General features: G+C 39.1%; 1 protein-coding gene across 1 annotated transcript in view; it reads left to right on the plus strand.

Moving 5' to 3' along the window:
• Positions 1 to 24,814, plus strand: part of LOC135083240 (uncharacterized) — a 70,954-nt gene that overhangs the window by 18,346 nt on the left and 27,794 nt on the right. The window contains exons 4-10 of the mRNA XM_063977979.1: positions 3,054 to 3,224; positions 4,133 to 4,239; positions 6,679 to 6,803; positions 17,491 to 17,582; positions 19,718 to 19,812; positions 21,588 to 21,711; positions 23,070 to 23,282. Of these exons, the coding sequence (XP_063834049.1) occupies positions 3,054 to 3,224; positions 4,133 to 4,239; positions 6,679 to 6,803; positions 17,491 to 17,582; positions 19,718 to 19,812; positions 21,588 to 21,711; positions 23,070 to 23,282 (927 nt within the window). The remainder of the gene's footprint in view (positions 1 to 3,053; positions 3,225 to 4,132; positions 4,240 to 6,678; positions 6,804 to 17,490; positions 17,583 to 19,717; positions 19,813 to 21,587; positions 21,712 to 23,069; positions 23,283 to 24,814) is intronic.

Consider the following 24,814-nt stretch of genomic DNA (forward strand, 5'->3'; position numbering starts at 1 on the left):
ATTCGTAAAAATGCTATCAAAGTTGTTGTAAACTAAACTGCTTTGAGATTGGGATGAGTTGATTTACAAATCGAGTAAGTTTGGTAGTAAGTAAACTGTAGATACTGGCTACATAGGAGTTGCAGTGGTGGGAACGAGAGGTGGGAATAGTCCCGTAGTAAGTTTGTTTGACGTAAACATAATCCCATCAAAAACAATACTTGTCAAAAAAACCAAGTCTCGCAATTCAGTTGTTCTACGGTAAAAAGTTGTGAGATTACGGTAAAAATGTATGTAAAACGTTAAAGATTTCCTGGCCTGGTCTTGGTATTACATGGATCTCACAACTTTTTACCGTAGAACAACTGAGTTGCGAGACTTGGTTTTTTTGACAAGTATTGTTTTTGATGGGATCTCATTTCTTTTTGTATTTTGTAGACAGCAGTTATGTATCTAGAAAACTGGACCGAAATTGAAAAATTTTACTCGACTTGGCGGTTGCACTACCGTGCCCCCAAATATTTTAGTTTTTCCTTGATTCATACACCAAACACTACTTATATTCCAAATTTGAAGCTTCTAGGTCTGCTAGAAGTGCCTTAGAATTTTGATGATCGGTGAGTCAGTCAGTGAGTGACAAAATTAACAAAATTAAGAAACTTTGACCCGTTATAATTCTTAAACTACTGGTTCAAATTGAATGAAATTTGAAATATACCGTGTCTTTACAATAGCATAGCTAATGAAAATTCAGCCTTCTAGTTTTATCCACAACGAAGTTACAGGCGGTCGAAAATGGCCTGAATTGCTTCGAGAAAAGGATGGTACGGCCGTGCTCGACTTGGTGGGGGCACTGCCGTGCCCCCAGATAACAGTTTTAAAAGTCTTTTACTCGTACATAATATTTTGCTTTATTTACTGGAATTGAAATACCAAACTAATTTTGATTTTTTAAGACATTATTATCGCTTGGAATTGTCTTCTTCTAGAACACCCGAGAAAGTAAACACAGATGTTCAATCGTCATATTAATAAAACTCTATAAAGTTTGTCTCTGTACCCCTACATTTGGTTTAGAAAATAGAAAGATTTTTGACCTTCCATCCTCTTACAAGTTTATCTTATAAATTCTTACTGTCTACAGTAAGTATTTTAAGTCATAAATTGTTCAACCAAGAAGCTTCTTGCTTGCTAGAATAAAATTCTCCTCGTGAATTTAATAGTCAACAAAAACGACTACGAAAAGAAAGTGAACTCTAAAAGATTATTTTCTCCGCAGAATGGATTATGATTTCCTTGCATAAATTCCTTGGAGTTAACCCGCTCGCTGCCGATGTTCTTATCTGGAGCGGACCGTTCCAATGCTTTGGATCTTTGGAATGAGAAAACCTTTTGATGTGGAATTTATGTTCGGGATCTTTCAATTTCGCTGAACGATCCGACTGGCAAAACGTATGATAAAGATTAAGACATATGTATATCTATATCTACTTTGTGTTATACATACACTCGTGTTGTGTAGGTGTATTCATTTCCAGCTTTGTTTACCGAAATGGTGGCTCAATTTTCGTAATTGACTTTTATCGTAATTGCAATATTCTGAAGCCTTTACCGTAATTAAAATTTGTGAGAGTAAAGTTTTTAATTTCAAGTTCATATAACTTTATCACTTAATAACTGAAGTTAATTTTTTTAGTTAATAAAGTTAGCAAATACGATATTTATAAGTCAAATACCTGCCTTGTCTAGCATAAAAAAAGAAATTTAAGCTTGATTACCTTGTATCGAATATTATTAAATGTTAATAATAAAGATACACACTAGATGGACCGACGACCTCATAGAAGGCAGCAGGAAGGCGCTGGATGCAGGCCGCTACCAATCGATCATTATGGAAATCATTGTTTAACAGCGGATGTCATGGCTGAAATGATGAAGCTGATGATGATGATAATCATGACGTTGATGATGAATAAAGAAATACAGCAGTGCGCTTGATGAGGCTTGATCATTAGATTAGAACACATTCTCAACTCAATCTTAACCCTACATCGCTTCCAGCACATAAGTCCATCGTTTAATCTTTCGTAATTAGACAAAGTACTACATCGTGGTTAACAAGCTACAAATTGTATACCCGAATGGGAGTCCCCAATTCTAAAGAACCTTGTCGTCTCAAAGTGTCGCAGATTCACGTGCCCCCGGCTGCGTGCCTCATCTTGTATTCATTCGACAACTTTAGGAGAGAAGGTCAGGCTTTGTCGAGTTTTAGTATAGGTTAATGACGGACTGAAAGAAGTAGTTTATTGTTTGGTTTTTACTTCAATATTCTTGTAAGGAATAAAGATAAAAGTTTTTGTAAATTTTCAGACTTCGGACGTTAGCTCGAATCTTGTTCTGTAACCTGCATTAGCCTGTTTTGTTTCGTTATTCCACTTACCAGGGTGCTTAGATTATTTTTAGTTAAATAAAGTAATGATAAAGTACAATAATTTGCATGCTTCAGTCCTTTTCAGTCTAAGCCTATGCGCAGACCACCGATTTTTAGTCGGCCGATAGTTGGGTTCGATTCTAATTTGTATGAAGAATCAATCGGTGACATCGGTATAATGTGCGCATTTCCATAATGCCCATACTGATTAACTGCCCGACTATACTATCGGCCGACAAAAAATCGGCGGTCTGTGCCTAGGCTAAGCCTATCCATATATTACAGACTTTTTGTCGGTCGATTTTTTTGGATATGGTATGAGATTACACCAATTTGGTATCGGCCAATTCTTCATACAAATTAGAATGGCTCCAAATTAAAGTCGGTGGTCTGCGCCTAGGCTAAAAGTATCTGCAATTTAAGTGTGGTATTAAGTTTTACAACGACATCATAAAGGTAGCAGGAAGGCGCTGGACGCAGGCCGCCACCAACCGGGCAACATGAAAAGCATTGGGGGAGGCCTATGCTCAGCAGCGGACATCCTATGGCTGAGATAATGATGATGATTATGATTAAGTTTTACTATCTAGTACTAAAAACCGTAAGAAAATTCAGAAAGTTCAAATTCCTCTCTTGTCACCAGTCCCTGGGAGCGTCACCAGCACCAGTGGTGCCTTCACGCCTGCTGGCCGACCCCGTGGAGCTGGAGCGGCGCCTGGCCGAGGCCGGCCACGACGGCTTCGGCGCGCTGTGCGAGGACGCCGCGCCCGCCTCCCCTCCGCCCACCTTCATTGAGGAGCGGCTGCATCACCGAGTAAGATTCCCACCCTAAATTCATTCCCAAGATTCCCCTTTAACACCCTCTCTTCACTCAAGGCATCAGGGTACAACACCTAGAGTCGTCCACCCCTGGAGAAAGACCTCGGCACGCTTACAAGGACTTCATGCCCGAGTCCCTTAGGCAGACTTTATTGAGGAGCGGCTGCATCACAAAGTAAGACCTTCTCAACCTTATGGCCTTCTACACACGACCGATTTCTCCCTGGCACAGCAGCTTGGTATAGACTGCGGGCCACGACGGCTTCGACGCGCTGTGCGATGACGCCGCGCCCGCCTCCCCTCCGCCTACCTTCATTGAGGAGCGGCTGCATCATAGAGTAAGTGATATCCTCAACCTTATAGCCACATTCACACGAACGATTTCTCCTCAACACGAGGTCACAGTAGCCTGCTACTGGACATCCACTGCTGGACATAGGCCATGGTGTGCTTGTGAGGACGCCGCGCCCGCTTCCCCTCTGCCCACCTTAATTGAGGAGCGACTGCAATCATAGAGTAAGACATCCTCAAACTTATAGCCACCTTCACACGTACGGTTTTTCCTTGACGCGAATCATAGCGGCTTGGTATAGTGCTCCTGGACAGCCACTGCTGGACAAAGACCTCGGCGCACTATGCGACGACTCCACAGTTCACACCCGACTCCCTTTGGCAGACTTTATTGAGGGACGACTGCATTACATGCTCAATAACTGTTGCTCGCAGTGATGAAATTGCTGCATTGAAATTGAATCATGTTATCTGGGGCTGCGTCAAACCCTCATAGCCCCACGCTGTTCTCCGTTTACATGACAAAATGATCAATTAACCCTCTACCAACAGCAGCAATACCTCATGCTGTTCTCAGCAAACTCGACAAATAACTAATTAACCCTTCAACAGCCGGTGGCGTCAATCGTGGCGGTGGTGCCCCGTGGCGCGCTGGCGCCGGCGCCGCGCCCGCCGCCGCTCATCATCGCGCCGGTGGAGCCCAAGCAGCCGCCCATGAGGTGAGATTATATTGTATACTTCAACAGGGTTAATTGTAAACAGGGCTAGCTAAATCCACTTGTTCCTGCCATTACAACTCATTGACACGATAGCCGAACGGCATCAACTACTCGTCATCCGAGGAACGCGGGTTCGAACCCCGCTCTCGCCCAAATTCAAATTCATTTATTTCACAGAGTCGACTATTGTGGTTTGCTCACTGATGACACAAGCATATTCAGCTTAGTACGAGGGGCTATCGGGACTATTTTGCTGCATAACCCGAAAGTAAACTGGAATTCTCGTCCTTATGGCATTAAGTCGCCTTATGTTAAAATTTTGGCTTTAAAGTATAAATAAATAAATAAATACAGAGCTGCATTACGGTACAGGGGTTACAGATGGTGAGAAATAGGGGCACTAACTTATATGAACGAAAACTTTTTTAGACATCTTTGGTCCTCAAAATGAATAACCAAAAACAGCTCTTATAACCAGCACCATTGTGTCCAGGTTACCACTGGACATAGCGGTGCGAGGGTGACAAAAATCTTCTGATCTAAGTATAAATAACCCAATTATTATTATTATTGGTTTTTGGGCCTTTATTAGCGCCAACTCGACCAGGTTTGATCTATTGTGGCAGCCCTTGTCTTTAAAGTTCACTGCTTAGTCCCGTTGAGTCTATAAATTTCCAGATTCTTTGGAGCGTGATATCTGCTATCTCATCCGGGTGCATGATGTGTCGCCCGAGATGGATACTTCTTTTGCTCATAAGCGGGAAGCATGAGCAAAGAACATGCATGGCCGTTTCTTCTTCTGTATGGCAGAATCTGCACAGAGTTTCCTCGGTCATGTTCATGTTCGATTTATGTTTGTTTAGTTTGCAGTGGCCGGTCAGTATTCTAGTCACTGCACAGGCTTTGTATCTTTTGAACTTTAGCAGTTCCTTAGTTACTTTATTGCTATATCCCTGAATGAGTGCTTTTGAGTGTTTTTGTCCCGATGTAGACTTCCACCACTCAATAGCCTCTTGTTTGCAGAGGGCGGTTAGTAGCGTGGTGGCTCGTTGTTTGGTAATGCCACAGAACGGTTCTACGCCGATTTGAGGGTTATCGGCTCCATCTCTGGCGAGTTCATCTGCTACTTCGTTTCCTTCTATATTCGAATGTCCTGGTACCCATGTAAGCGTTACTTTGTTGGTATTTCCCAGTGCATTCAGTGTCTCGGTGCATGTTTGCACCAATTTTGACGTGTATTCGAAGGATGTTAAGGCCAGCAGTGCTGCTTGGCTGTCTGAGTTGATGTAGATGTGTTGATCCTGGAGCTTCCTTTCCAAGTTTATCTCTGCACATTTGTTTATGGCAAAGACCTCGGCTTGGAAGATTGAGGCTTCAGTCCCCATGTTTAGGCTAACTTTGAGCTTAGGCCTCTCTCCGTAGATCCCGCAACCTACATTATTTTCCTTTTTGGATCCGTCCGTGTACCAGACGTGACTACCTTCCTTAAATGACATTTGGCCTTCTAGCCATTTGTCTCTAGGAGGTATGTTTACGGAATATAGTTTGGTGAAGTTACATTCCGTATGCATGTCGTCACTGGGCATGCACAGAAGTTTGTTTTCAAGTACTGATTCCTTGAGTCTTATCAGATTTTGAGAAGCCCATCTGACTTTCGTGCGGGTGCAGATTCTATATGTGCTCTGCTTGGCTTCTTTTTGCACATGCATATGCAGTGGTATAAGATCAAGCAGAGCATTTAATGCAGCCCCTGGTGTCGTTGATAGTGCTCCGGTTGCTGTGATGCAGGCTAGCCGTTGTAGGCTGCTCAATTTCTGTATTGTTGTCATTTGGTTGACCTTGCCGCACCAGACGGCAGAGGCATAGGTTATTATCGGTCTCACGACCGCTGTGTACAGCCATAGGGCAATTGCGGGTTTTAGTCCCCATCTTGACCCTGCCATTCGACAACAACTCCACAGAGCCATTTTGGCTTTTTGAATGATGTTGTTTAGGTGCGAATTCCAAGTAAGCTTTTGGTCAAAAGTTACCCCTAGATACTTGGTTTCGCTTGAGAAAGGAAGAGTTTTTCCGTTTAATTTCAGATTTACCAGTTTTTCCAGTTTTCTCTTCCTCGTGAATGGTATTATCACTGTTTTATCCGCATTAATAGATAATTCGTTTTCTCTACACCACCTACTTATGGTGTTGAGAGCGCCTTGCATTAGACTTGAAATTGTGCTCAGGCAGGGACCTCTGATGATAACCACTAGGTCATCAGCATAGCCTTGAGTATCAAAATAAATAACCCAAAACAGTCCTTATTACTTTAACTATTGTGTCTAGGTTACCACTGGACATTCTGGTGCGAGAGTGACAAAATACAATAGCAGCTTATAAAATCTGATCCAAGCATAAATAAGCAAAAACAGCACTTATTACTAGCACCATTATGTCCAGGTTACCCCTGGACATGGCGGTGCGAGGGACCGGCGAGCCGGAGACCCTGAGCTACCAGGTGGAGCTCAGCAAGGACTCCGCTCTCGGACTCGGCATCACCGTGGCTGGATACGTGTGCGAACAAGGTAAGTGAATTGGTTAAAATGCATTAGCGCGGTGTATAAAGTGAACAGTGCCATCTGTTGGTGATTATTCTTTAAGATTCTTTTTGCCCCTGCGTACAAGGTACCCACTGAAAACCAGTGACTTGGCACTTGGCAGTAAAATGTCAACGGTTTTTCTCTTTTTCTCTCCATTGTTTTTGTATTTTTATTAGTTGTCAAATAAATATTTTTTCCTTCTTTCTATAAATCGAATGCAACAAATAGAGGAACTGAAGCCCATAATTACGGAATGGCATCTATGAATATACCATCAAACATTGAGAGTTTCGTGAAATGAGCTTAAGATTATTTGCCTATTGATGTCATCTCTTCGTACCTTGAATTATCTTTTAAATTTCATACACCCGTACTTACACTTAAGAAAACTTAAGTATTCTGATTTGTTTCCAAATACAGAGTCCAACCACCAGACAGAAGTAATAAGAAGACTCATTCGAACCCAAAAGTTAATTGTGTTGTGCACTCCCGCCCAATGATTAAAATATCGTATCCAAGTACCTGCGTCCAAAAAGAGTGGAAGAATGATTTTATTAATAAACCAGCAAGATAAGCCAGTGACCGCCGCCCCAGCTAAGCCCCGAGGGTAGTTATCAAACAAACACGTGACTGTCACAGCCTGGGGACAGCAGCCATGCCGAATAACATAATCAAAATCAAATCAAATCAAATCAAATCAAAAATATTTTGTTAAATTTTGACCTGTATTTTGGCACTTATGCATGTCACTTTACATGTCTCCTAATAAGCAAGTGCCTGGCTGTCCTATTACTTAATGTTATTGCAAGGTGTGAATGTGATAATATTTTTTTTACAAATTACTGTTTACAGTTTCATGAATTTTATCAATTTCATGTATCCTTCATCCCCATGATAGTTGTCAAGGACGTAGGTAGTGTAAAGCATTTCCTCGACGTAACTGCCTTTTTGCCTTAGCTAAAATAATTTCGTGGTTGCAATGAAAATAGTTGAAATATAGGAAAATTTTATACCTAAATAAATTTACCCAAAGTCTCTGTTGCTAAAAGAAGCGCAATGAAGGGCATATTTATAGCGCACATGATTTTCCTTGGCTATGGTACGTTAAATCCAAAAACAAATTCGTGCTAAACAAGCTGGATTTATCTACTTAAGCTGTGGTAGAGTCTGTTTAAGTTTTCAGCGCGTCTGTCCCGACTCGATATTACGTGGCATTTAATAAAATATCAACTCCTAAAATGTTGGTCTACACTCGTTTGCTAAGTAAATAGGATTATGTTAGAAGTAAACACAGCAAAAGCGGATTGGAGTTGGAGTTGTAACTGAATAAAAATATGTTTCTTATGTACACAAAACATTAACCCCCTTACTAATAAAAAGTTACACAGTTGTTGAACACTGTTTTAAAATGATGGAAATGTCATAAATAATATACTAAACGTCACTTTAAAACACTGATCAACGAGCGTGTAAGTTTCATTAGTAAGGGGGTAAGAGATTAGAAAAATCTGTAAGTCTTACTTGCCCCCATCGTCATAATTTAGTACGCTCTGCTAACCTTAAGCATTTCTCAAAAATGTTTCAAAAACTATCTGTAGCAGCATTATACTAATATCACATTCATTCGTCTAATGAAAAAAATCCTAGACTGCATCTCACTTAACACCAGGTCTGTGCGATTGCGGTCAAATACCTGCCTTGTCTTGCATAAAAAAAAACTAAAAAAAGCATTACAACTTCATATTCGACTCGCATATAATATAATTTATGCGAAACTTTCCTCATAAAATGCATTTCCGGCGCGCAAGCTTTTCAAATTTCAGCGTTTAACATTTGCGAGTTGAGTGAGTATGTAGTTTGTAGCGCCACTTCCTTTGTGCGGAGCTTTCTTGAAAGCTCAGAGTGTTGAGGCGCTTTCTGCTAATGAGGTGAGCGGAGATGATTGAGATGAAGATGATTTTAATAGTATAATTTGAAGCTCCTTTTTTATTCAAGAAAAGGTTAACCCTACCTTAGAGTTCCTTCAAGAATAGGAACCTTAAAAAATTAAGGACTTGACTCTGACATGCGACATTACAATCGGTTCTCAATGTTTTGTAATACTGTAATACAATATCCAGAACTACGTAATCTATTAAGAGACTATTAATTGTAACGAAATTGATTATGTACTAACATCTAATGAACGTGTAATTTCTGTGAAATAAATTAATGAATTTGAATTTAAAAAAAAACTCATAAAACTCATTTATTTCTGCAAATAGGCTTTAAAAAGCACTTCTACACGTCCCAGTATTAACCCTACCACTGCTTCAGGACAATAAATGGACCAGTGCTTCTAAATTGTGCAATAAAAGTCCTTCCCATATAGCTGCTATAATAATTCGACTAAACGTGTCATAAAGCCGCGAGCATAATTTAAAGCATAATGTAAGAAAAACAATGTTTGAATTGTCTCCAGAAAAAAATAAGTTTTGTCTTACAACCTTATCTTTGCTTATTGTCTATTTCTCCAGCAACCAGTATTTAACTTACGTATCCATGTCCATTCCACTGATGTTAAGGGCTTATCCTCGAACACCTCAGAGGCGAGGGATTGTAAAAATAACAAGCGTCGGTCCTCAAGCCCTCTCGTAATCTGCCGACTTCTCTCTTTGAGGAGTTGCCTTGAGGTTATTGGATTTTTGGAGGTGAAACTTGTAATGTATTTTTAGAACTGCGACTTGGTAGTTTGTGGATTTTCGCTGAGATTGGAGGAAAAACTGAAAAGTTTGTTCAAAGTCGGGTTCGGTCAGTAATATTTTACTATTTCTATGATTTTTGTTCGTTTATGGTCTCTAGTAGTAGAGTTTACCATCATTACCATCCGAGTACTTAAGTAGATAGATATAAAGTATTTATTTGTCTCAAATCAAGTTACAATTTATTCGTGTTGTTGTGATTGTTTTTCAAAAATATTGTCTTAAAAGCCTCCCCAATTTATTTAGCCTGGTGTAGGGTGTACACCAAATTCATTTGGCTCTGGTAAATTAGAGAGTCGTGTTTCTGCATATTGTAATAACCTGGTGATAATGATGTTATGTAATCTTTCCTTCAATTCAAAAGTTCTAAAATACTTTTTCAGCTTAATTTCCAGCAAGTTCCACTGCTGGTTTTATACATTACCGAACCAATTCAGGTCGAGCTATAAATATCGCACGAAACCAGTCTACCCTCGTACATAAAACATTCCAATGGTTCTGAATCACTAGTTTTCCTCAATTTGTTTCGTAATACGAAAGACCTCCCAAGGCACACGTTTGAGGTAATTATTCTCACTGTCTTGTACAGAAACAACCTTTTTCTAGCCAGAGAATTATTTTTTCGATTAGGCACAGTGTATAAATGATTAAAGGTAAATGTAAAAGTTTTGTTTCAGCAGAATGTTGGTTTATAATTAGTTACAGTTCGTCAAAACCGTGTTGAATAAATACGGTGGTATAAAATTTTGGGTAAGCATGACCTTTTCGAATTCATTGCGATGTTTGTGTTTTATTTTTGAAGCGGTCTGAAAAATATTATACCTCTAGTGCTTAATATTTATCTTAGTACCCAAACTTACTGTTGTTCTGATAAATATTTTGAATTTTAATCTTATTTATGTTTTCTACAAAAATTTCGACGAATCACATCAAGATAGACTAACCACCTTTATGCATGGTTGAAACATAAAATCATTCAATTCACACATCATAATAAGTAGTAGACATTGTCTTTACTATTATAATTCCCTTTGTTTCCTCCTGTTATCTCAAACAAGTCAGTTAGAGTAACTTTACTGTCTTTCTTAAAACTACTTTTACCAATAAACCTCGCCTCGTATGTTACTGTGTCTGAAACCGTCTTCCTATTTCGTAGACTGGTACGAGGGTTAATTTTAGAAGGGGCCTATCTATCCGGTGTCAAATTAACCGCCGCCACAGCCGCGGTCGAAATAAAGTGTGGCGCAAGTGACGAGAGCCCGTTGCTTGAGTGCGTTAAGATAGTTATATTGCTTAGATATGGTACGGGGTAGGTTGGGTCGTATGTTTTAACTAAAGAAAAGCAATAAAAAGGAACATAAGTTGTTGGTTTAATGGAGGTATACTTTTAAAACCTAATTTGCAGTCTTAAATCGGACTCCCGAGTACTAGATGTCGTAGTGATATTAAACATAATGTAGCGTTGTATGTCGATAAAAAATAAAAAGATTTGTAACTAAGACATATTGGGCGACGCCGTACCTACAGCTGAATATCCAAACTATAGTAGATAATAACTTAAAACTATGTTAATGTACCATACCAAGGGTACAAGAATACCTATTACACTTTAATTTACATAGGTAGGTATGTACAATCAGGTACATCGTACATCAAAAGCATTTCACGTTTCACAGCTCAATAATTCTGGATAGAGGATCAGTGGACTGTCATAGCTTCAATCAAATAATTTATTCCAAGATAGTCAAAGGTTTTGGTAGCTCATTTCACCGGATGAACCTACAGGTTTTGCGCGCAATATTGTTACCCGACTGCTCAAAGCAAAGGAGGGTTATGTGATATTTTTTATTAAAGGGATAGTAACCCGGTGTATCTACAACGGTTCATCTGGTTCATTAATTCTTACAAAAACATTTTCAGAATGCATATCACATCTTATTCTATGCTAAACTCAAGTGACAATGGACAGGGTACGTAACTCGTAGAGCTGATGGCCGTTGGGGCAGAAAATTTCTCGAGTGGCGAACACTGGCCGGAAGACGTAGTATGCTAAAGTATCTAGGTGTTAAACGTTAAATTATGCAAGTTTTAAGATAGGACGCGTGTATTTTCTTTGAACTCGGTTTAATTTCAGTATTCTGAAAATGTTGATAAGATTGTAGCAGTAAAAAATACACATTGTCGTTTCACCGTTTATGTCCTAGGCAACCTGCATAATAAACCTTAGCCTTAGGTGTCAACTCTAATCTCCATCAAGTTCCATCCTGTCAAGTCGTTACCTAAACCTATCCATTTCCAGACCTAGCGTATTTCCTGGTCATTACCTCGAGCGACATTAATCTGGCACCTGACGTTGATACACGCTGATTGCTGATGGAGCCTCCATTTCAGGGGTAAACGAGTTGCGATTGAGGACTGGTCGATGGGGGGAAGTCTTCACCTTCTTTATTCTGTTGTAGAGTCGTTTTATTCTCTTCACAGGCTTCTTTACTTTTGTTGTAGAGTCGTTTTATTCTGTAAGGCCCAGAACAGACGGTGAAACGCAACTGCAACGAAACTGCAACTGCTAGTTTTGAGTTGCATCTAAGTTTCTGCCATAGCGTCCGTTGAGAAACCACACATGACGCGACCAGTTTGAAACTTTCAGTTTCAGTTTCATTCATCAGAATCATCACAAAGTTGCAGTTTCGTTGCAGTTGCGTTTCACCGTCTGTTCTGGGCCTAAGAGGAATATACATTGTCAATCAATCAATCGGTTCATAGGTGTCTTTTTAGTTTGAAGATCTTTATATGTACAGAGGTCAACACACCAAGCTAAGCACTATGTCATCATAGTTGTAATAGGAGTGATTTTTTTTTTTAAATTTCTTCTCAAAGTTTTTTTGTCAAAAACAAAAAAATATACTTTTACCAAAGTTCAAAAGTTGTTTGGATAAACGTATTGCAATAAAAAAAAATCTACTATTTAGACAAGGAATGCTTATTTACGAAGCCTGTGAAAGAGCTTGAAGTTTTTAATTTCAACTCGTACAGTGTTTGTTTTAATCAACGTGTGTGTCTAGCCACGTTTGTTTGTAGGCGGTCGCCATTTTGGCCGCGCGTGTCCAAAGAATTAAAACACTAATTGAAATAGAGGTTGTATTCATCCACACAAATTGTCACTACATAAGTAAAAAAGTACACAACTCCTCTATAAGTAGGAATATCTTGGAAAGGGTTAAATAAGGACGGTAGGTCTCATAGTGATATCTGTCAGAATAACCCTAGACTACCCCTAACGGCTCCGCCACTAAAGCCCGGTCCGTGAGCACGTAGAATTTTGTCCAATGACCCCTAGCTACCCATCCTTATCGCTCGCGCGTCATTATATTGCTGTCGCGACTGTGGACAAAATTCTACGACCAGACTATATTACCAGTCACCCTGTACTTATAAAGTAATTTCTTCTTGATTCTACAACGCGATTCGGCAACGCGGTCGTAGTCACGTATTAATAAATAAAATTACTTATGTATCACTGTTTAGAGTGGCATGTAACGTACATACATAGATGCAGTCTGCTGCATCCACACTAGCAGATGAGATTGAGGTCAATTGCGCACTTTGCTACACTCACTTGATTAAAAAATATAATAAGAAAGCTTACTCGTATAAAGCCAATAAAGCAGTGAAACAAGATCGCAGTTCCACTATTTTGCTCAATATTCTGGAACCCTGTCTCAAGTCAACGCACGATATACGAGTATACAGGGTGGAATTTTGTAATCTGAAGGGAAAGTCTTAATACTGTAGATAGAAAATTTTACTCAAAGAAAACGTTCCTTTATTTTTGAAAAGAAATAGAACTGGATTCAAAGATTTCCAAAAATTTGCATGCCATGCCCGGGAATCGAACCCACTAAAATCTATTAAAAATGACATCCTGTATTTTTATTGCATAGATCTTTAGGGTTAGGTTTAGGGATGAAATCTCTCTAACAAATTTGATAAATTAAATGAAAGGAAAACCATGAAATCTTAAATTATTTTAATTATTTACAGAATGTATGGTATGGCGGTGAATTTTCAAAAAAAATTCAAAAATCTTTGAATGCAGTTCTCTTTCTTTTCAAAAATAAAGGAGTGTTTTCTTTGAGTAAAATGTTCTATCTACAGTATTAATGGTACTTTCCCAGGTGGCATTACAAAATTCCACCCTGTATATTGTACATCTAATAAGACGTGCAACTTGTCCCGTCCCGCCATTTCGTTACGGTCCAAAGTAGAAGTGACTACATCTCCGCTTAATAATCCCGAAGCTTTTGTCGAAAGTTCGTCGCCTTTATTACAGTTTTTCCCCAAAAGCTGGGATCGTGGGAAATGGGGAGATTTCCCCGAGTTTACGTTGAATTAAAGATGGCAGCTTTGTCATGGAGATTCGCCGGTTTGATTGAGTTTGGGAGGCGATTACTTAGTTTTTGGTGGTTGTCTAAACTAAGTTTTTTGATCTACTTAGTGGCGCGGCTTTGCCCGTATTTCTGACGGACTTAGAAAAACTTTATAACACATACATGATGATTCACTAGTAAAAGGATTGATTCTACTGCTCATATGCAACAACTTTTCCCAAAGAAAGGAAAATTAGATTTTCCACAAAAACATTTCAAACAAATATTCGCCAGAATCATGGGGACATCAACATGAGAATTAATAATATTAGTCCTATATTGAAATGGAATTGTTTTATTCGGGTAGTAAATAACCCTGTAGTTTAATAGGAACGATAAAACGTTGTCATTATTTACGTACGCATTTTGTGCACGTATTTTGCAGTAGATAACTCGTATTAGGTAACAGGTGCACGACCCCTACGGTATTACACAAAATTTCATATCGGAAGCATAGATATTAATTTGTCTATTCAATCTAAAATATACCCAACCGGGTGTGCATAATACCTAAGTTACCTAGTTTTAAGTTTCTTAATGTACATGTATTTTATTGCAATAAATAAATAAATATGGAACATTATGAGTTTCCAATAAAAACTTATGTACGAGTATGTAACGGTTAAGGTGTGGAGACAAAACAAGATTTGTTAAGTTTTTGTATAAATCTGAATACGATTTCTTAAATCAATTCAAAGTGCAGTTTGTATAATGATACCTACACTCGTATACGAGTATTATAGCTACATTTATAAAGCCACTAGCTTTTTGCCTGAGGCTTCGCCCGCGTGGAATTTTGTCTGTCACAGAAAAACTTTATCGCGCTCGTCCTTGTTTCAAAAAACCGGGATAAAAACTATCCTATGTCCTTTCCCGGGACTCAAACTATCTTTATACCAAATTTCATCAAAATCGGTTCAGTGGTTTAAGCGTGAAAGCGAGACAGATAGAGTTACTTTCTCATTTATAATATTAAGTATAGATAAGTATAGAATGTATAGATCTGAATGCGATTATTGCTTAATGGTGAAGAATGAACCATTAAATAGCATAAATTCCACAACATTCCTGGGAATCACTTTAGATGCTAAACTTCAATGGGGTCCTCATATTGAAACTTTGTCAAAAAGGCTCAGTTCGGCTGCTTTTGCAGTGAGAAAGATAAGGCAATTAACTGACATTGAAACGGCAAGGCTAGTATATTTTAGCTATTTTCATAGTATAATGTCATACGGCATATTGTTGTGGGGCTCAGCCGCGGACATTGAAACTGTATTTGTTCTGCAGAAGAGAGCAGTGCGGGCCATTTATAACCTTGGACCCCGATTTTCCTTGAAAGATTTTTTTAAGGAAATAAACATACTGACAGTAGCTTCACAGTTCATTTATGAAAACCTTTTATATGTCCGCAAAAATATAGAGCAATTCACGAAAAAGAGCGATTTGCATAACTTTAATACAAGAAACAAAAATAAACTTGCCGTTCCAAATTTCAGATTGCATAAGATTGGTAATTCATTTATGGGAAAATGTATTAAATTCTTTAATAAATTACCACAAACTGTTGTAGAACTACCCATTCATAAATTCAAAGCACATATTAAAAGTACCTTAATGAAAAAGGGCTACTATAAAGTCGATGATTATTTAAAAGATAAAAATGTTTGGGATACGTTACTGCCTAGCTCGCATAAATATTTATAACTTTGTACATTTTAAAGCATGTAAACCTTTGAAAAAGAGGCTGACAATAGTGACTGAGTTTCTTGCGCTGCTTCTTCTCAGCACTGGCCCATTTATTGTCCTGAAGCAGTGGTAGGGTTAATACTGGGACGTGTAAAAGTGCTTTTTTAAGCCTATTTACAGAAATAAATGAGTTTTAATGAGTTTTAATTTTTTTAAACCAATTCTAAGGAGGTTCGTATAATGATATACTCGTACATTATAGCTGCTTGCCATAGCTATTCTAGCGACGATAGAGAACTAGTAACAAGCAATAAGACCCAATAAAATCTTTCGCGGTATAAAAGATACAGGAAAAGATACAGTTGGTCCACTGTATTTACGACAACGTAACCAATAACAGTCGTTTATCTTAGCTTAGTCTTGATTATTTTCACTATCTACAAGTTAGTCTTCTTTCATTGCATTACAGAGTTTTAGAAAGTTTTTTTTCTTTCAGACTCCATAAACGTAACTTGACATTCGGTCGTTCGTTTCAGCCAAATAACGTCTACTTCTGGACAAAGTACCTACCCCAAGGATTTCCATAATGACCGGTCTTGCGCTGCCCGTATCCAGGTTCTTCTCGTGTCCCACACCAGATCGTCAGTCCACCTAGGGACACTTCTTGACATACGGACAGCGAAACTATTACGAAAGCTAACTTAGAGTCCGGTGGCCTAATTCACGTATTTTGACACAGTCGAAATCTCGTTGACGTTTGGAAGTCGTCCTATTGAAAAACGGTTCTAAATCCGTATTCACAAAGGTCATTTTGATAGAACGATTAATCGATAGGATCGCAACTCAGCGATTTGTTGTCGTTGAAGTTTTGTTACGTGAATAAGGCTACGGTCTTCGTTGTAGTGAATCTACTATACCTTCTTTATTTGTGGCGGCGTATTTGCAAACTTTTCCAATATACTCCAGCGGAATGGTTTCTGGAAAATAAGTTGGTGACGTGTCTTTATTGTTTCTTTTATAAATTGCGCGTTTATATTTAGAAGTGAAGTTTGAAATTTCGCTACAAACAAGAAGTAAACTTTCAGCTCGAGTGGTTAAATTGGATCTGTACTCTGTAGGTATTGATGTTGATAGTGCGAAAGCAATTTATATAATTAGGTTCGTGTTATAGGAAATGAATCGTAGACACTTAGGACTTGATTGAAAGTCAAGCATAAATTTGTTTGAGATTGAATTGAGTTTACGTGTGGTTTTTAAATAAGGAGATCCGAAATTCGCCGCATCATTTACAAGCCGCCACCGCGGTACCGCTATTATTAAATTCGGTATACTTACTTATGTACCTGAAAAATAGCTTAGGTCATCTACCTACTATGAAACTTTAATAACATTAAAATCTATTTTACCAATGGCAGCCGAGTTCAGCCTGCTATGGTTTTGACTGATCTTATAAGAAAGTGCCATGCCAGTATGGGCTCCAGCGTCTTTCGAGCGTTACGTCGACGCTGCGCGGGCGCTGGCAAGCCGACGACGTCTGAAAGACACTAGTATCCTACTAGTGTCCCATATTGGTAACAAACTTATAGGACAACTAACGGCCGCCCGCGACACGTGCGCGTGGATCCCGTTTTACCCCCTTAGGGGTGGAGTTTCGTAAAATCCTTTCTTAGCGGATACCTACGTCATAACATCTACCTGCATGCCAAATTTCAGCCCGATCCGTCCAGTGGTTTGGGCTGTGCGTTGATAGATCACTATGTCAGTCAGTCACGATGAGGGAACACATCAATTAATTTAACTTAATACCAATTGTTTCAGAGGAGCTGAGTGGTATCTTCGTGAAGAGCATCAGCGAGGGCAGCTCCGCCGACCTCTGCGGCAAGATACAGGTCAACGATAGGATTGTGGAGGTTAGTTATTATTGATTTATCATTTAACATTATTCCCGGATGTTCCCGGCGTAGGTGCAGCATAAAAAAATAACTTGAAATTTCAAATCGACCTGCATCTGGTGGTATTGAATCTGAGACTATTAGCTTGCATTTGAAGATGTGAACCAGCGTAAAATGCAAAAATCTTAATAGCTACGAGTGTGGCGTCATACTGAGCAGATCTCAATTTGGTACAACAAATTATTTTTGCTCTTCATTTTGATAAATAAAAAGATAATAAAAAGAAATACAACGTTTTTATTATCAGAAACAGTTAGGTTGCTGAGCAACATTTTTCTTTTTTAAAGGTTACAAGATTAAGACTAGGACCAAAGGTTTTTAAAAAGTTTGCTTACTTTCTCTAAAACTAGGAATACCTTTCTTATGAAATAGGTAATAATTATTTATTGCTATCTCACGTAAGCAAACACGTATTGTTCTGGCTTAGCATTAGGTTGGTAAACATTATGTTATTGTTTTGGTTGAACATCCAGTATTGTAGCGTCTTTGTATTGTTGATTAACTATAGTGCACAGTTTCCATTATTATAACGAAGCCTATTGACCGGGCAACATGTAAACAAACTGGACATGTCGCAGCACAATTCGGTCACTCTGCAAACAGCCCGAGTGCGCCCTGAATGCGTGATTGGGCGAGATGCACTACCTACTACTATGCTGCCGCTTCGATGTACCGACAGCAGAACAAGTCTTAGCTTATGGTTTTATCTATTAATGAAACTCTGTTTTTATTGTTTATCAAGTTTTAACACTAATAACCTCCTAACCCTGGCCTGGGAAGTGTAGGTAAATTCAATTTTCCTCTGATAAATTTGAGACTTAGGCCTGATTCGACCAAAATTTTATCCGAGAATTCCTGGTATAACTGGCACATTGACAGTTTCAGTACCTACGGGAAATATGTCAAAACTGACGATTGATTTTGAGATTAATATTTGCTCTTGTTTGGTCGAATCCACCCTAAATGACTTAATATACACAGTATCTTACTTCTTTTTTGGACAATTAGGTTCTTTTAAGCCTGCAATGCCCTGCCTAGGAACACACGCTTAAACCTTGTCAATCGAATTAAACCCTAAACTTCTGAGTCAAGAGAATCTGATGATGATGATGAGATGAGTGCAAAAATGACTGTCAATCAGGACATGTTCTAAATTTAATTCTTTATATTAATGAAATCTTTCACCTATATTCAGTAGTCCAAAGTAATCCAAGAGTGAAACGGCTAAGAAGAAGGGAATGTTAAGCATACCTAAATCTTGTGGGATGATCTAAATACTGTTATATTTCTGGTGAATTTGTTTTCGTTGTTCTGCTGTCGCTACCTCCAATTTGAATAGCGCCGACGCGCGCTCTTACGTATTGTTCTACTCCACTCTGGCGCTTATTTACTAGCAAGCTCGCTGCGTCGCCAATTTTAGAGTTTAGACGTTGCAATTTAAGATGAACTTGCTACGTGACTCGGTTTAATTGGACGTTTTAGGTCAAGGTACGAGATTTCGAAAGGTAGCTAAGATTTGAACGTGATGACCCGTACAGTACCGCTAGCACGAAAAACTTTCGAGATCAAATCGTTTGCGTATTCCAATCGCCCGTGCCATTAAAAGATTTAGTACGAAAACTGCAACAGCGCCCTTGTGAACGTGTCATAAAGTGAAGTTTAGTATGAGAAATGGTTGCACGAAACTTATTTTGAGAATCAAAACTATCACGTTATCGTTTAATTCGAAGATTGAGCATCGAATTTTGTCGAATACGCAAACAATTCGAAGACGAAAGTTGTTCATGCTAGAGGTACAGTTATGTGTTTGAATCCCAAGATGTACCATAGGGTTTGAGAAATCAAATGTTTAGTCTTGTAGAAACATCAGTGTATTATTGTAGTAAATATGTAGGTATATTTTATGATATAAAAATTCGTTAAGTTGTTGTGAGTGAGTGTGAGAATCGTAGATCGTAGCAGCAAGCCACAGAAAGGTCAATATGATCATACTAGAGGCAAATTTTGCCTCACTAGCCCGAGCATATTTTTTCCGAATACCTCTCTAAGTTCTTTCTTGAAATAAGATATTTCTTATATTTATTTGTTTATAGGTAGACGGGGTTTCACTGCACGGGGTGACGAACCATAGAGCGGTGGCGTTACTGAGAGACGCAAAGGGGCCGGTGGTGCGGCTAAAAGCGTTACGGTAAGGCTTATTATTAAAAAAATATTTTTATAGTATTATGGTTATGTAGTCAGTCAGCGTCAAATAGGTCGTGACGATATCTAAAGTAGTCAAAAAGTTGATAACACAACCTTATTCCAATTGTAACAAAGACGTGTTGCCAACTTTTTGGCTAATTTGAGTGTTACCAGGCCTGTTCATCTCCGCGAGTTTACATCGAAAACAAGACACGCACGATGGCCTACCTACAGGATACTATTCGACAAGGCCTCACATACGAGCGAACATTGACTCACGCACGCGTATTCTTGTGTATGATGGAAGAAAATAAAGAAAATGGTGTACTAAATACTGTGCAGTATTTAACTGCCTAAATAATAATAAAAACACAGAATGTACTTTTTAAGTTGCCTCAAGACACTGAGAGGTAAATAAGTAGTTAATATTATTCATGATAATTCATGGTAAATCATGTATTTCCTCCGCCATTTTCCGCAGTTTGGCACCTCACGTCACATCATTTTACCGAAGTCAGCCCTATAGCTTCGGCGCAGAGCCGATCACTGACGTTTGTCAACAAAATGGTGCTTGACTCTTGAGACAGGATAAATTACACCATATTGTTAATGCCATTGAGCATACATTTTTTTAAATACCTTCGCGAAGTAAAACTTCTGTACGTAGTACTTATTATTATTCTGTGGTGTTACGAACTATTTGACGCTGACTGTACGTACCACGTGCAACAATGTGATATTGCAGGATCTTATCTATTAGCCAAAGCGCACTCATGCTATTTTCAATAGCGATCGGCGATTTAGCCGCTTTTTAGAAGCCGAATGCAGTGACCACACATTCCACCGCACACTCTAAAAGCCAAACGCGGCAATTAAGTCGCTTTTCGGAAGTTCGACGCAGCAACAACAGTTGCTAAAACGCGCGATTCCGATACCAAGTTCGAACAAATGAAGTCGCGAAATCGCGATGCTGCATCGATACAGTCAAAAAATCACTTATCGCTGATGCTAAAAGTATCATATCTGCTGAGGCCCTTAATGTTTTATCTGTCTCTGACTAACCGATCGGGAATAAAACCTCGAACCGTACATCAGCAAGTATCCTGTGTACGTCACACGACACAAGCTGAGACGCGGACCTTTTCGCTGCCCTTACATCGCCTAGATAATTTAGCCGATGCCCTATTTCTCGCCTTATATTATTATCTTATGACTGATAAGTACTGTTGTGAGCTCTGTTTGTTCTGTGTATATTCATGTGGCAACAAAATAAACATTTTCTATTCTACTCTGTCCACCCACAAGGTGGACTGACGACCTTATAAAGGTAGCAGGAAAGCGCTGGATACAGGCTGCCACCAACCGGCTATTGTGGAAATCATGGGGGAGGCCAATGTTCAGCAGTGGACGTCCTATGGCTGAAATGATGATGAAAAAATGAAAAATCTTTATTTTGTTAACAACAACAATGAATAGAATATAATTTGAGGTGGAATATTTCTTGTAAGTGCAATGGCACCTGTAACAGAAGGAGTCGCTCTCCCTTAACAAATTAACATTAATTATCATTTATTGTTTCTTGGAGGAGGGCGTTGATCCCTGCGACACAGTTTTATACTTCTGCAGGGGTCATCGTTTTTTCATGTATTATGTACCTTTGTACTACTATACGAAAATAAATAAATAAATTTCTTGTCATAACCAAAAAAGATAATAAGATCACCACATATTTGAGGTTGCTATGTGTATGATGATGATGATTCCATTCTATCCTTACAGGTACTTACGCGGGGCGGGGTTTGAGAAGCTTCAGAAGGCACTAGCAGCGCAAGACGGGCGCCGCTCCCCCCTCGCACCCCCATCACCCTCCGTCACTTCTCTGGCCAAATATAGTTTTAGTGTGGTAAGTATCATTCATTCATCATTCATACAATTGATCGGTACCGGTCGCAGTGATACTAGGACTTTGTGAACTAGAATAGTCGCTTAAGGCGCTACCTCGTAAAAGTTTTCGGCCGACTGAATGCCTCGCACACAGAGGGATAGAAATATGATTTCTCAGTGCGAGGAAAGGGACAGCAATAGCGCGCGCGGCGCGGAATAAAATAACGTAAGCGACAAAAATCGGAAATCATGTATTTATTGAAAAACCAAACACTATTTAAAGAAAATAACTCGACCAGTACTTAGAATAGTATGTTATTACCTTACCAATATACAAAATTTGGTATTGAAATATTAGCCTATCTGCTTATAAAACGAAAAACCGAGTAATAGAAGGGTCATCTTTGGATTTTTTTTCTATCGAGAAAATTGTTTCCATTCATGTTTCGGCTTCGACCAGACACTAGATTTATTAGTCAACTATGACATATTTCAAAATAAGAACATAAGTAATAAGAAAAGTACGAATAAAACTAATTCTGCGCTTCTTTAAAACGCCTAATATTCGCAAGGCATCACCTTAACACAAATAAAAAAGAGTCATTCAGTATTACCTTTTTTACATACCAGAAAACGCAGCGTGAGACGTGGAAGTCATTGGGGAGGCCTATGTTCAGCAGTGGACGTCCTGTGGCTGAAATGATGATGAGATGATGATGATCATTTACTTTTTTAACGTCGGGAAATGATTTCCGCATTCTAGTCTATGGGAACGGCCAGTGGGTTATGTGGTACTCTCCCCGCCTGCTCATTAAAGGCGGTATTAGATTCACAAAAATGAAACTGAGCCGCGTGTTGTTGGTCTAACTTATTTCATACAGCTTCCTATTTCTAGATTCAAGGCACTGTAAAGTAGACACTATAATGTAAAAAGTTAAAAGTAGCAGACTATAAGTTATATGAAAAATTTAAAATACTATTTGTAAACACTTGAAAAATACTCAAAATAGGGATCATTATCATCATTCAACTTAATATAATCCATCAATCATAGTTGAAGATTGCTTTGTGGCATTTCTTTGCTTGGCTTTCGTCCAGTGGATTTCCATAGGCTACATGTTACTTAAGATTAATGTATTTTCTTTCAAACTATCGATTTCGTAACTCATCAAGTTTTGCGAATATTTTACCCTGCATAACCATGTACACACGGCCACACTGTTAACTATCCATTTCCGTTTTTGCTCTCGCTCTAATCAAATGGTGATTCTTTGCGATAGAACGAGACGACATGACAGGCAATGGATAGTTAACACAGTGGCCGATGGTACATGACTTCTTTTTATCTTTGTAACTTCGATTATGACTACTTTTCAGTACGACGAATCAACAGTAATAGAAGTGGAGCCCGAGTCTGAGATCCAGCCTCACCTCCCCTCCCCAACCTCCCCTTCGGAGGAGGCAGAGATTGTCATCGGGAGGGACGACGACGCGCCCGAGAGGGAGGCGCGCCGCATACAGGACAAGTGGCGGGACATACTCCAGAACGAACATGACTGGCCGGGACATCAGCATCACTACGAAATTATTGTAAGTAGCTACAAACTGTAGCAGTTAGATTTAAGTGTCTCGTAGCAAAAGGAACGAGGACAAGTAGCTGTAGCACTTATGGTAGCCGTAGCAGTCACAAAGCAGTGCCTCGGGCCTCGTAGCAATGACCTACTTACGTGTTGTAGCGTCTTCCTACTATTTATGTGTAAATGGGAAGTGCGATGTATACTGGACAAGTGGCGGGACATACTCCAAAACGAACATGACTGGCCGGGACATCAACATCATTATGAGATTATTGTAAGTAGCCGTAAAAGTCAGAGTTCAAAGCAAAAGCTTGTAAAAACTGGCAAAAGCTACGAGTCGTAGCACTGATATTTGCCGTAGCAGTCATAGTGCCTCGTAGAAAAGAACTACATGTCGTAGCATATCTCTACGACAGTGTGGAGGTGCGCCACATACAAGATAAGTGGCGGAACATACTCCAGAATGAGCATGACTGGCCGGGACATCAACACCACTATGAGATTATTGTAAATACTACGAATCAGTGCCGTAGCAGTTAGACTTAAATACTTCGTAGCAAAGTGCAAGTGAATGAGTGGCCGTAGCTCTGATGATTGCCGCAGTAATTGCAGTCTAATAACTCGTAGTACAAGACCTACGTGCATCTAGACGTGTAGCATCTCCCTAATATTATGTAAGTACACTGGCAAAAGCTACGAGTCGTAGCGGAAAATAAGTGGCCGTAGCACTGACGATAACCGTAGCAGTTGCAATTCAATTGCAATAAATAGCTACATGGCGTAGCACCAGTTAATTTAGCTGTGTGCGTAGGAGCCGCTTGTATGAGAAGCAGGAAATTCTGACTACTTTGACTTCTGCAAAGAGCTACGATTTCGTAGCACTGACGCGAGTCGTAGCAATTATTTCAGTATTGCCACACAGTACACATTTGTCACACTATAACAAAATCTAAGCCAAACATCATGCTCATTTAGCAAAAAGCAAATAATTATAAAAAATATTTTACTTTTTTGAAAATTATAAATAACTTGAAAAATCGATATGTATGAATCCGTCGCTTTTTTGTATGCATTCGAATTTGGTCGGGTAACCAGCCGTTATTTACAATTTGATATTTTTGTGTATATCTTTTTTTAAGCGATACATTTCAAGCTGAATATTATATTTTATATTTGTTCAATAAACGCTCTAATTATACGGTTGACATCCACTCATCTTGGTGTAGCTGATTCCTTGTATTTTGACGTCAAAATTATAGCACCGTCGTAGTTACTTTTAGTGATATTATTAAACGACCCATGAATGTGCGTTTTTGAAACTTTTTATGGTTATAATACGTATAGATGAACCACGCTGAACTGTCCCACCAAACTCAATGACAGGGGGGCGCTACCATCGTTCAACTATATGGTTTCCAACATGGCTAAAATCTGAACCAGCGATCCGGTATTGACGGTGGCGCCCCACTGTCAATGTCATCGACAGGACAGTCCAGTATTTTGGAACTATAATAAGAAGGATCGAATACAGTTTTCAGTGAGCTT

Source organism: Ostrinia nubilalis, chromosome 23 (genome assembly GCF_963855985.1).
Source record: "Ostrinia nubilalis chromosome 23, ilOstNubi1.1, whole genome shotgun sequence".
In the NCBI taxonomy this organism is placed as follows: domain Eukaryota; kingdom Metazoa; phylum Arthropoda; class Insecta; order Lepidoptera; family Crambidae; genus Ostrinia; species Ostrinia nubilalis.